The sequence below is a fragment of the Drosophila erecta genome, unplaced genomic scaffold, assembly GCF_003286155.1.
Source record: "Drosophila erecta strain 14021-0224.00,06,07 unplaced genomic scaffold, DereRS2 tig00000092-arrow-pilon, whole genome shotgun sequence".
Taxonomy (NCBI): domain Eukaryota; kingdom Metazoa; phylum Arthropoda; class Insecta; order Diptera; family Drosophilidae; genus Drosophila; species Drosophila erecta.
In genome coordinates, this window is record NW_020825207.1 from 11,255,082 (window position 1) to 11,268,878 (window position 13,797).

The window sequence follows — 13,797 nt, forward strand, 5'->3', positions numbered from 1 at the left end:
AACGTAAGTACGACCATTTTACATGCCATGTTTACATGTCATACATTTTCGGTACGTAAAATACGAAATTATTCCTTACATTTTGTAACATTTATGTAGTTTGCTTACTCTCTGGGAAACCGGAAGAGAGCAGCACATTCCAATGAAAAGATTTCGAGTTTTATTGAAAATAATTTTATTTGTGTATATATACTTTCCACATACATGTAAATAGTCTATTTTAAATTAAATTAACTTATTCAGTAGGCATAACTTGGCAAATCTACACGTGTACATGTAGTACATATATTGTATATTAGAAGTATATGTTTGTGTGGATTACTTATGTATCTTTGATCAGTAACATATCGGCTAGGCATTCCCTTACACTCTAGTGTGCCAACAAGGTATTTGAAATCTTTAGGAGATTTGCATCGATCGATGCATGGCACGCTCGGGATTTGATTGTCAAACTTGATATATCGAATGGGATTTGAAACTTGGCCTAAAACTGCATAAGATCGGTACTTTGCTACTATTTTCATTCGCTTAACTGTGTCGAGTCGTTCGATTTGTTCATCGTGTTAGAAGTCCTTAGGTCGAGTCCTACAAACTATATCACAGTTGGAAACTAGGCGCTAAAAGAGACGACTACTACTACCTACAAGTACAAGAAGTAATTGACGCCCGAGGGAACTGGACATCGGCTTAGCTTAGTGGGCGCCCTCCGGCGGAGCCGATCCGGTTGGGATCTCTTCGAGTTTGGCATGGCGGAGGCGTCTAAGAAATGCACTATCGGTGTTTTGTTCTCGTAATTACATGGATTCTACAAGCGCAGGACCGCGACGACGATCCCTGCTGACTACTGGCTTACGGGCTAGGATAGAGAAGTATACACAAAGATGCGGGGGGACTGGCTAAGTACACTAGAGAGTAATAGCGGTACTAATATACAAATCTATGGGTCGGTCTAGGCTCTGTACAGGCGCACGGGCTCCTATCTAAGATAACAGCCAGCAAAGGCATATCCGCATGGCTTCCAAAGGCACTTGGCAAGATTCTGCTTCTCCCTTGGCAATTGCTCCTACTTCAATGGAGCAACACCTACACCCTCGTCTCCGTGTTGCGGTTTCGATGCAGTGGCTGCAGCTCCCTTTGGGTATCATTGTAGTACTCGTGGTCGGAGCTTGTTGGCTCACTGCCTGGCATTGGCACCTTGACCTCCATGGTGCCCGGGACTCCCAACACCGGGATCCCGATGGTCTGGGTGGGTATCGGTGACTCCCCAACACCCAGTGTCTGCGCATTCAGCAGATACTCCGGATTGTCCACGCTAACGGGCACTCCGATGAGATCCATGTAGCCGGCAGCCACGCCCACAGCTGCCATGTTGTTTTGGTTGGGATTATTCGTGTTATTGTTGTTGTTAGGCCCCGGTTGGCAAGTGGGCATCAGATAATCATCCTCATCGACTGGTAGATCCAGGCGCAGGTTACCCACGCCCACTTCCCGGGCACTCGAATCCGTCTCATCGTCTCCGCCACTCGAATTCTTGTTGCTGGGATCCTTGCAGTAGCGGTTCAGCTTGGGTATCTCATCCGTGCAGTCGGTTCTGTGACTAGGACCAGGTGCCGCCTTGGGTTGCAGATAGTCATCGGGTTCCACAATGGCCTCGGACCCATCGGTGGTGGGTGCCAGCTTTCGGATGAGATCCTTCTCATCCTGACTCGTGTAGGCCGGCAGCCGGGTAAACTTATCCCCGGGAATGGCCAGATAGCGACCCGGATCTCTGGCGAACTCGGCAAAGACGGTGGTAAGTTGCTTGAAGGTTGGGCGCATGGCGGCATCCAAGTGCCAGCACGAGAGCAGTGTGCAGTAAATGTCCAGCGAACAAATCTCCGGCTGCTCCAGCTTTAGACCGACTTCAATCAGATCGGGTATATCCTTAGCGGGAATGTTCTCGTGGGGTCGCTGGCCAAAGGTCAGCAGTTCCCAAATGGTCACACCAAAGGCCCAGACATCGGACTTGCTGGTGAACACGCGGTTACGGATGCACTCCAGTGCCAACCATTTGATGGGCATCTTGCCGCCAGCCGCCTTGTACTCATTGGAATCGCTGCTCAGCAACTTGGCCAGCCCAAAGTCGGTGATCTTCACCAGCGAGGGAGTCTGCACCAGGACATTGCGGGCAGCCAAGTCCCTGTGGACCAGTCGCTTCTCCTCCAGATACGACATGCCCTTGGCGATTTGGGTGCTCCAGTTGAGCAGAGCCTTGGAGCCGATTTTGTCCCGGTTATTCCGCACATAGTCCAGCAGGCAGCCCAGCGGCATTAGTTGCGTGATAAGCATCATTTGCGAGGACATGCAGACGGCCAGGAGCTTCAGCAGATTCACGTGCTCCACGGAGGCCATGATGTAGGCTTCGCGCAGGAACTCTTCGCTGGACTCGGCGCCCGTGGACTTCAGCAGCTCCTTAATGGCCACTGGAATCTTGACGTTCTCACCCTCCGGCACCCAAACGCCCTTGTACACTCGTCCAAAGGCTCCCATTCCGAGCACTCCACCCTTGCGCAGCTCGGCATCCTTGACAATGCGCAGCTTGCACAGATTGGCTCCAATGTTCGAGGGACGCAGCGGCTCGGAGTCCTCGCAGCCGGACAGAGCCATGGTCATCTTGACGGTTTCCTTCTTGGCCTTTTGCTTTTGCCGACAGATGTAGGTGACCACGCAGAGGATGCAGATGGTTGGCACCAGCACAGCGCCAGTGATGATGAAGATCATGTTCACGTCCAGATTGGCAGTTATCTTGCTGCTCCTCGGCGGACTAGCTGCGCAGTAGGGTCCAATGGCCGTGTACTGATAGTTCACATGCCGCTTCTCCAACGGACACTTCGAGGTGCAATTAAACATCGTGGAGTTCACATAGGGACCCGTCTCACTCGCGTCAAACAACTTGAAGTTGCGACACGCCTTGCAATCGTCGGCACCCGGACCGGTGCAACCATTGCACTCCGGGTGGCACTGGAAGCACTCGCGCTGCTCCTCATCCGTGTAGTGATCCGTCGGACACTCGGTCTCGCACTGCTCCCGCCGCTTATAGTGGGTGCACTTGGAGCACACCTGCTCGTGGTAACCGTAGTTGGTGCACAACTCGCAAAGGGGATGGCACTTGCGGCAGACTGCTCTGCCGGCCAGTGGCTTCAGGGAACCCGGCTCTTGCGGATGCACATACTCCCAGAAGTAGCCATCGGGGCACTTGTCGTCCTTCAGCAGGCAGCGTTTCACTGTGGCGTCATTATTGATAATGGCCAAGTTGCAGGTCGTACAGGCTCCAGCGCCGATGGTGTCGTTGGGTCCAGTGCATCCATCGCAGGTGGGGTGGCACTGACGGCAGACACCACGGTCGTTGTACTTGTTCATCGGGCACTCGGACACACAGTGCTGGCCGTCCCTCACGTGGACGCACTCCTGGCAGTGATCTGCTCCAGCTCCGTTGCAAGTCCGGCACTCCGGATGGCATATCTTGCACGTTCTATTATCAAACTTGTAGACGCTGGAGGGGAGAAACGTGCGTGGGTCAGATATTGATCCAATGTTTTTCTAGTGGGCTTTTGACTTACTTGGAGATATTACTACAGTCGGCAATGCAGGTGCCATTGAAATTGAAGTTCTTGCAGGTAAGGCACTGATCCGTGCCAGCTCCCCAGCAGCCGTCCTCGTTGCACTGATCCGAGCAAATGGTGCCGTTTTTCTCTGCGAATTGCCAAAATATGCACAATGATATTACGCGGTAATGAGATGAAGATAGGTGGGCACTTACCACATAGATCCGCCCTGAGATTCTCGTTGACCCACACCTTCTGTTCGGCCTCCTTTTGAATGGCCGGCCACCGGATATTGCTCACATAGCAGAGGTCCCTGTTGTGCTGGATGACCACACTGCCGGAACTTATCTGCCTCAGATTGCGCATCTCCAGGCTGTAAAGGGAGGACTTTACGATGGCCAAAGCGGCAAACATGCTCTCCATCAGCTGGCGGCCGTGAATGGTTTCCAGATTGCGGAAGTACGACAGATTTCGGAACTGCGGATGGGTTCCCTCGATGTTCAGATACCCGGTGATCTCCTTCACGGTGGAGAAGACCTCCAGTCGCTCGGGATCCAGCGGTATGTAGCGCGGTCCCATCGTGTAGTTAGCATAGACGTCCTGGAAGCCCGAGAAGGTCTGATCCAGAATGCGTATGTTGCCATCGATCACCGTACAATTTCGGAACGAGTCAATGTTGCCCGCATGTAGGACAGTAACGCCCGGGCACGTTTTGGGGCACGGTCCATTGCAGGGCACACACTCGCCGCCCTTGTCCATCTTGTCCTGGGGACAGCTGCGCACACAGGCGCCATTATCCCGCAGCAGGTGACCGGGGCACTCCTTGACGCAGGTGGCGCCATAGGCATACTTTCCCTCGGGATTCGCCTCTAGGACATAGGTGGTGGGGTTGTACTTGCGCATGGGCGGGCACTCCTCCTTGCAGACGCCCTCGTCGAAGAAGTTCTTGCAGGCGATGCAATCCTTCTGCGTCGGCCCAGTGCATCCTCCGGCGCAGAAGAGGTGGCAGCACTCCCGTGGCTTGGGTCCGTAGCAGCGACCTCCGGCACACTGGGGCGAGCAGGTCAGTTTGCTGAACTTCTGGCAGTTCTTGGGACCCTCGCCCCAACATCCGTGGGTGCAGGTCTCGTGGCACTTGGGACACTCGCGCTCCGGAGCCGTAAAGTCGTAGTTGTAGTACGCATCCGTGCCGTTGGATACAATCTCCGACCACTGGATCGTCCGCATGTGGCAGAGGTTGTAGTTGTTGTGGAAGCCCACCTGGCCATTCAAGACGTCGCGTAGATCGGGAATCTCCAGCGTGTACATTTTTGAGTAAGTGACGAACAAGGCGTACTTCTCCTCCTCCACGGACAAACTGAACAATGTGCGTCCGCGAATGATTTGCAGTCTGCAAGAGGGTGTACAAAATATTAGTTCTAGTACAAAAACATCAAAGTAAAAATCTAGACAGTTTTTAAAAATAATTTTCTTTTCGCTTGTTATATAGTTCCTTAATTGGGGACAAACTCACTTTGGAAACACCACTTGCTTGACGTCCACATGGCTGATCAGTATATAGCCGGTGACCTCCCGAATGTTGTCCAGGAAGCTCAGGTCCAAATTCTCGTTGGGCAGCCAAGTCAGCTCCAGGTTGCCGTCCACATACGTGCAGTTCGTGTACCGATCCCTGAGGTTCCGGTAATGATGCTCCTTGTTGGAGGGCACTGACAGCCGGGATTTGGTGCCAATGCAGACTGCAAAGAGAGTTGACAAAAGGGAAATCGTTGTAATACTTGAATGCCGTGGGTGTCGATGCGGGCTAATGGGTTTTGTTTCGCCTGACCCTAAACTGTCCAATTATACGTATGCGCACAGCCCACCAGGTCGGGTAGGTGTTGATATTGACTTATGCTCGGGCAGTTCGAGAAATTAATTTAGGTTCGAGCTCTGGATCGTAAACGGAAATAGCTTTGCCAGTTGTTTGTTTGCTCGGAAGCAATAAAATGAGGCAGAAACCTCAGAGACAAAACCAGTGGGCGCGAGACTCTCAGTGCCAGTTGGCGTTGTTAATAATTAGCAGCCCACGCAGTCTCGCTCCTCATCCCAGACGGCCTCTTATCATTAGTCAGCGACCTGTTTTAGCCGCTCGCGTAGTCAAGCATCTTCGGCGACAACTTCATTGATTTGCATCCGATAGATACGATTTCATATGCACAGATGATGTGGATTCTTATGAAAAGGGCTACGTGGGCCAGTCGTCGCTCCGTGTGGGCCGCGAAAGTGTGCCATGTGTCAGCGGTGAGTTGGAGTTAGACAACCACCAGATTGTGGAGGTGGATGCCCCGGCCCAGCCCACGGAGTAGAGCACCCAACTAATTATCCCAACTAAAAATGGCCGCTCCTCCATCCCCAATTTATCGATTTCCTTCGAACAAATATCCCATAATTATGAAGAGGATCGAACCAAAGACAGAAATATTTCTGTCGCCAGAAACGGAGAAATGCCAGTGGCGATGGGAAGAAAAAGTTAAATGCCCCCAGATATGCGTCCCATGCATTCCGCCAATGAAGGAGAAGGAGGAAGAGGAGGAGGAGGTGGAGGGATACGAAGGTGAGGCCACGACTGGGACCTCGACTTTGTCGCTGGACACTGATCAAAAGCGGCTCCAGCAATCGAAGCGCAAAAATTTTCGTACAAATTCTTAAGCTTTGTTTCTGCTCGTTTTATATTTTTTGTTTGTTTTATTTGACTTTTTTGTGAGGTTCGCGAGGTTGCCGCTGGGCAGCAGCCGCAGCATCAGTCGCCTTCATTTCTCATGCCGAACGAAGTCGACATCACGAAACCCTTTTCAAGACTCAAGACTCCTCGGCTGGGCTTTATCGCGCACAATTTATCAGCCAGGTTTTTCATGTTCGAGGCCTGAAACTTAAGCCACGACGCGACGGCAGTGGATTCCCTGCCAGGCAAACGCTTCAGCATCATCTCGGGTTTCTTGCGAACCGAGCGTGGCGGGGCATTTGTGATTTTTCTTCTCGACCAGCGACACGCCCGCCGCCGCCTCAGCAGCCGGGCCACAAAAAGGCTAATTTGTAATCCTTAGGCTAAGGCTAAGTGTGGCAACATTAATGAGTCGCCGGCGACTCTGCGACTCTGCGACTCCAGCTCGGCGGTCCAGAGTTCGCAGCGCAGCACAAATCAAAGTCATAATTCATGATGTGCTCATTAAAACAAAAGACTTAGGCAACGAACTTCAGAGCTCAGATTAATCAACCAACACAGACGCGCTAACACAGACACTGGAAAATCGCTGTATTTGCTATATTTGTTTATCGATTCGTATGCCAGGCCATCAACACACACGACTCCATTTGCCCTTTGCCGCCCCTCTGGCCATCATCATGACGGTGATCATCATCTGACGTACTGATTAATAGGCAACCGCATTCCAGACTCCAACACGCTGACTTTCTAAATATTGTTTTTGTTTCCAGCTGCTGTGTTTGCTGTTTGCCTTTTCACCACGATGGAAATGGTCGAAGAAAGCCAAGAGACTGCATAATCGATTCTTTCGGTTTTCCATCGGCAATTTGACTTTTGGACCCCAAGTTTTCCACCGATTCTGGCCTAGACGCAAAGCGTTCTTGACGTGCCCCACGCCCCGCTCTCCGCTCCACGATGCCCCGCGATCCCCCTATCCAGCGATTCCATCGCTGCAGCAGACCCGACTCGCTCAGCCGGTTCTGCGCACTTAACAGTTTTTGCTGCTCACGTTCGTACCGCTCTCGGCGCTCTTTACCTTCCCTTCCCTGTATCTGTATCTGTGTTTTCATTTCGTGGAAAAGATTTTTAACTCATGGCCCGAAACCGAAACCAAAACCAAAGCCAAAAACAAAAGCAAAACCCAGACCCCAGATGGCTGGCAACATTTTTGTGTACCCTCGCCCGGGGCAACGCAAGAACACGAAGAACAAGAATTGTCTAGATTTTGTTGTAATATAACAAAAGATTTAAAAGGGCATTAGGAGAGGCTTTGTTTTCTCAGCGTTTTAGATTTGGAGCCGTGTGTGTATGAGCTGGAATGGTTACCCCATTCGATCAAATTATCGAGCATTGCTGTCCGTTAAATGCCGCTGGCGATCTGTGAGTTTGGAGATATTTGATGAACAAGTACATTGATCTGATCCGCAGCGCTGGTGAAAGTCTCGATCCGGCGCCATATGCAGATGCAGCTGGCCGGATCGCAAGGTGTCATAGATTAACGTCCGTTGGCAATTGCAATGCGATCGTTACCTCCTCTCCCGCCTCCCGCCTTCCGCCTCCCGTCATGTTTTTTTCCGCCCCACAGCCCGTCATAAATAATTCATAACTGTTTTGCGACAATTTCAGTCCACTGCGGCTCGGCACGCGCCTATTTTACAATGAAATTGTGTAAAAGTGCTTAATAAATTCATTTGTGCGGCCATTAAAAACACGCAGCTCATTAGGGGAAGGGGATTACCCCACTGGATCGGAATCGGAATCGGAGTCGGAGCCAGAGTCTCCAGTGCGACGCTTACGTGCGCGGATTTTGCAATTTTCCTCTCTCCGAGTTTTTCAGTTTCTTTTTTCCAGATTTTTATTTCGCTTTGCAGAATGCTGCTGCGGCAACTTTCTTTCGTGTTGGCTGCTATTGCCGCGCTGTTCTATGCTCGCATCGTGGCGTCACGAAGGCGAAGGCAAATAAGCGCAACTGCAGCGGGTGGTGGGTTGGTTTCAGAGGGGCAGGGACAGCAGGGACCAGGAAATCTTCGCCAGAAAACGCTTCAAGCGCAGACGCATCTTCAACTTGGCTGGGAATAACAAATTTGCAGGCAGCACTCGTCGTGGCAACAACAAAGCTCCGACAATCGACTGTCCTCGCTAAAAAAGAAGGGCACTGCCAAAAATTACCCCCTTACAACAGATCCTATTTTCCAAATTTACAGTTATTAATCATTAAAATTTAATACAGAGAACTACAATCTATACATTCTAAAATTTATAAACTGATAATGTTTTAAACTTTGTATACCTTCTAAGAACTGTAAGCTAGTTACCAACGTATCTTTCTAGCAGTTAAAAATGATTGTTTTGTGAGATTCATACTTATACTTGAAATCTCATAAAAAACGCTATATTTGAACAAAATTATTAGGAGCCCGTGCATTTCTCGCAGTGCCTGAGCAAAGGCAAATCAGGCAACGGCCACGAAACGAAGATGCAGCAACAAGGGGCACAAAAAGGCAGCCTCTTGGCTGGAGATGATGGTGATGGTGATGCCTTGTGGCGGCTCATCTGGCTGGTTTTCCTCAGCGGCGACCCTCCCCTGATCCCCGATCCTCATCGCCATGATCAGCATCTTCTGCTTTCGGGTTTTCGTGTTCGAAGCGCGTTCATTTTGTTTCGAACAACAATTGGGCGCAGGTCGTGAGGCACGACAGTAAGAGCAACAGCAACAGCAACAGCAACAGCAAAACAGCAATGCCTGGATTAGATAAGCTTATTGTTTTCGCTGTTGCCAGTACTCTTTGTTCTGGAGCCCCCATCCCCGCTGCATCATCTGAGCCTCCTCCCAATCATCGAAAACCCCCAACTGGGCTGAGCTGCAGCTTTTGCTTTTTGCTGTTGCTGTTGCTTCAGCTTTAGCTCTAGCTTTGGACGCGGCTTAATGAGCACGCCCTGGCGCCATTTTTGGTCTGCTGCCCGGCTTTGAATTTTCGCATTCGCCACTATTTTTAGGCATAGAACGCCTTAAGAGCGAGACGGATAAGAAAATCGGGGAGAGGTCTGCGCGGCGATCTCCACAGCAGCAATTCGTGGGCAGAGGACCGACAACCTCGGCTTTAACTCTTTAACTCTGGTTTTCGAAATCGAACGCCCACACGCTGAAAAAAGAGGCAAAGAAAAAGGCGGAGGCAGAAAGTCAAGCGAACTGCAGTCAAAAGTTCACAACAGTCAGCACAGGAAAAAAATGTGGCATGTTGCACTTACGTAGATAGATTTCCTATCTTATGTAAATTGCAAATAATTATTAAATATGGCTTCAGAAACATGAGGTAACGCTTTCAAGCAATCTGATTGTAGGCATTATTGTTTTATTTTCCGTGTATCCTAGGAGAAGTGCCTTCGGGTCCAGGAAAATCAAACAAATATGCGCAGAGAGCATGGCTCTTTGGAAACAATCAACAAGTGAGCGACAGACTGCGCAATCGCAGCAGTCCAAGATGCTCTTTCTTCACTGCTCAGTCGCTCTCCACTCTCGCTGGTGTGTGTATGTGCATGTGTGTGTGTGTGTTTGCGTATCTGTGTGGGTTTTAGAAAACCAGTATTTCGACTCGGGCTCAAAATTACTGGAAGTAGTTGAACGGCTAAAAGTAAATGCAACGCTAATGCATCAGCAACTGCAGCAGACTGGGCCTCAAAGTTCAGCATCGGCTGAAAGCCAAGCTCTGACCATTTCGCAGTTCAATTTGGCCATTATTTATTTGATATGATGGCTTCATCAGCATCGTAGTGGATAAATGCAAAGCCCACACAGATACACACCACACACATACACACACACACATATGTAGGCAAAAGTCAGCGCGTGCCTGTCGCCGTAATTAGCTCCAAAATGGGGGATTTTTCAGGGGGCTCGGACTGGGATGCTGGTTGGAATTGGACTCGGACTCGGACTCGGACTCGAACTCGGACTCGGACTTGGGCTCACGAAGCCGTCGCAGCAAAGCGCACTATGGAATGCGGTTTTTCAAGCGCTAGCACGCACACTCATACCTTGGTGAGTTGGGCTGAGTGTGTGTGTGTGTGTGTATCTATGTGGGGGGAGGTGGGTGGCTATAGTTCTGAACCTAAATGGTAAGCTATTTACAGGAAATCTAAAAAGCAGAAGTGCTTTCAAACTAGGAACTAAGAACTAATAATATTTTTAGGTAATCCACTTAGCAGATAGTAGAATTAACTGCAAATAAAATGCGTCAATGAAAAAATCTACGGAAGTCGATATTGACAACTACAATAATGTCTGATTGAACAATTAAAAGGTGTTTTTTTGCAAGCGAGTGTAGCGTTTCGAACTATAAGGACGTCGAACTATAACAATGGCCATTTTTGTTTCAGTTACCCAACCCCCTACGATTTTTAACGGCTTCGAATCGAGTGCACGTGCAGGCTTTTCCCTAGCATTTATTTGCATACATGCCGCAGCTGTGCTTATTTATGGTCATAAAGAAAAAAGCGATAGAGTAGGGCAGAGCAAGCCACTCGAACAATTTCTGCGAAAAGGGCATTGTGACAGCGATCGTCTATGCGCAAAAAGGGTAATATCATGGCGATTATCGGTGCAAGGGCTGGCTTCTTTATCGGTCTCATAGCTCGCTTATCTCCACGTAGCCAAAGTTTCCGTTTTACTACCAATATTTGCACAGATGCTGGCGCACAATGCGCACATTCAGTTATTAATTTGCAGCTACAAGATCACTGAATACTTGGTATCGACGGCCCGCTTTTATTCGCCTCCCATTTAATTTTTACTTTTTTGCTTGTGTTTGTCCGCCAAATACAAACATTTGCCTCAAAGTACTGTGCAAACAGACACCGCCAGATACGCCGCGGTGTTCATTAAATTGTGGCCAAATGGTTACCCAAACACCGAAACAGATAGCCCCGCCAAGCAGCCGAAAGTTCCAATACGCGCATACAATTTTTTATTCACTTATTTCCCAACGGGTGTACAAACGAAGCCCACAAAAAAACCTCGAGAACTGCAAAGTCAACAAATTGAGTCGCAATTTTAGCTGGAAATTGTGTCGCTAGTTGCTGTTGCTGTTGCTGTTGCAATTGCTGCTGATGCACAGAAAAGGGCACGCAGACGGCGGCAAAAGTGGCAGGGCGGAGAAGTCGGGCGGCTTTAACACTGACTAACTCCGCCTTACCTTGTACATTTGACATTACGAAATGCACGCAGCGCAGCGCAGTGCTCTCCTTGGCTAATCAGTGCGTTCTGGAATTCTGATATTCTGGTATGTTTGCCGTGATATCTGATGGCGAGGTGTGGGGGTAACTCGGAACAGGGGCGATAGTGCACACAAGACTCTTTGACTAAGCCAGCGCCAAGTCAAGAGGTGGGCCACAGGGCAGGTGAGGCCGGTGCGAAGGGCAGGTATAAATGACTCTAGACTAGGGGATACCCTGGCGTATGCGTGATATTGAAAAACCTCATTCAAAGTCCAGATAAAACAGAATTATTAAGTAGCCTTACATCACTTAAAGCTTATGCTTGGTATTTATAGTCTGGAAAAGTTAAGAAATTGTTGTACTAGAGACACCACCATTTTTGAGGTGTTCTTCCGTCTATGAGCCTAGTAAACTATTTGAAATACTGCACACTTTGCAGCTACCCCTCGATAACTAATATTCCCAGGGTAACGATAAGACCGAATAATACAAAATGCAGCCGAAAACGAAGCTATATATAAAGTGCAGCACAGGGGGACACATAAAAAACAGCATAGCGATAAGATAAACGACATCATATCGCTGCAACGAAACTGAAAAACCCTAAGTGCGATGGAAACTCTAGAGACCAACTGATACGGTGGCCAAATTCGGGCCGACTTGGCTCTTTTGATATATGGGCAGCCAGGCAGTCAGGCAGATGATCTACATAAACACATTGTGATAGATGGGCGGCTTGAGGAAGATGGATAGATCCTTGCGGCGGACTTACTTTTCCCCTTCACGAACTCGTGCTTGTTCTTATCCTCCAGACTGGTGGGAATGGTGACTCCGTTGGCTCCCAGTCCCAGGGCGAAGTTGGCCCCGCCCCTCTGCCGATTCGCGGTCGAACTGCTGCGGTATAGGAATCGATCCCGATCCCGGTCGCGATCCCGATCTCGATCTATATCCTGGTGACGCTGGCGATTATTCTGGCGGGCGTAGCGATCGCGGGCCGCCGAGGCGGGCCAAATGCAGATGCAGTGGGCCAGGAGCAGGAGCAGCAGGGGGTAGGGGCAAGGGCCGTTGCGCCGTCGCAGCAGCATTGTTGTTGGGCGCTGGGTGGGTGGTTGGTTGGGCTTTGTGGGCGGTACTGTGGGATGAATCAGGCCCTCTTCCAAGCTATAGCCCCTGACGTCATAGGGGTTATTTTTGATGTATTTCCTTTTCTTGAACTTGCGGTTTACTTTCGGCTTTTTCGCTCGCTCAGCTTTGCGTGCTAAAAATACAGCTTTTCATAAATTTAATTTCGACTCTTTCACTGCGTTCGCTGCTGCTGCCGCTGTTGTTGTTGCTGTTGTTGTTTTGAATTTAAGCTGTTGTCGTTGCAATTTGCCACTGTATGGGTGTTTACATTTCACTGTGTGTGTGTGCGAGAGTGTGTGTTTTCGAGTGGGTCTTTTGAACGCGCAAGTGAGTGTGTGTGAGTGTAGGAACCAGTTTCACATTACGAGCCACAAGAGTCGTCCGAAGGCTTTCCTTATACATGTGTATATACGAAATATATGTGTATGAAATTGTTGTTATTTTTCAGATGTATTTTTCAGCTTCTTTTGAGTTCGCCAACGATATTTCTTTATTTTTTCTCTTATTTTGAGGTTAGAGAGGCGTGCGCAGGCGCAGGCGCAGCTTTCTGCTTTAATTGCCCTAAGCAATTGTTGTGTTGCCCCCGCAGCCGTTAACTTGCACAAAACACACACACTTGGCCATCATTCGAACTGAGCCACAGCCGCGGCTGCCAATTAGCAGGGAATTCACAAAAATACGCTTAGTATTAGTGCCAAAGGCACTTGTTTTGCACCCCGTTCGGTTTTCGGGCCTTTCGCGGACTGCGATTTTTCGGTACTTCGATTAGCACGATCGTCGAATTAGCAAACGCCGCGATCGAGAGCACAGATATGGCCGAGGATTCGAGCTCAAGACGTTCGTACTGAGCGATTCGCGTCTGCGCAGCAACAAGTTGTATTCGAGACTGAGGCCAAATTCGCTGCCAAAGTCGCTGCCACAGTCGCTGCTCTCTCCCACTCTCTCGCCGCGTTGCCCACTCTCTTTCGCGGCGAGGAGAGCGCACACAGGTAAAATAAAGGTGAGCGGCGAAATCTCGAGCCCAGATCAGGTCAAAATAAAAGCAAAGCCAGCGCGGTACGGCCACAAATACAGCACAGCTGCGCCACCTCTCGCTCGCACAGCGCAGCGCTCCCACTCGCACCAGCAGCC

The 13,797-nt window shown here is 49.7% G+C and overlaps 1 protein-coding gene across 1 annotated transcript; it reads right to left on the bottom strand.

Moving 5' to 3' along the window:
* Nucleotides 1-158: 158 nt before the first annotated feature.
* LOC6548211 (epidermal growth factor receptor) lies at nt 159-13,556 on the bottom strand. The gene is made up of 5 exons (XM_001975033.3): nt 12,314-13,556; nt 5,098-5,320; nt 3,800-4,974; nt 3,600-3,732; nt 159-3,532 (listed from the first exon to the last, which is right to left on the bottom strand). The coding sequence occupies exons 1-5, from the start codon at nt 12,624-12,626 to the stop codon at nt 1,084-1,086; spliced, it is 4,293 nt and encodes a 1,430-aa protein (XP_001975069.1). The 5' UTR covers nt 12,627-13,556; the 3' UTR covers nt 159-1,083.
* Between the last annotated feature and the right edge of the window lie 241 nt (nt 13,557-13,797).

Coding starts and splice junctions, on each gene's coding strand:
- LOC6548211 (XM_001975033.3), bottom strand. CDS start 12,626: ATGCTGCTGCGACGGCGCAACGGCCCTTGCCCCTACCCCCTGCTGCTC. Junction 4,975..5,097: donor AAGCAAGTGGTGTTTCCAAA/GTGAGTTTGTCC, acceptor ACCCTCTTGCAG/ACTGCAAATCATTCGCGGAC. Junction 3,733..3,799: donor TCTCAGGGCGGATCTATGTG/GTAAGTGCCCAC, acceptor GGCAATTCGCAG/AGAAAAACGGCACCATTTGC.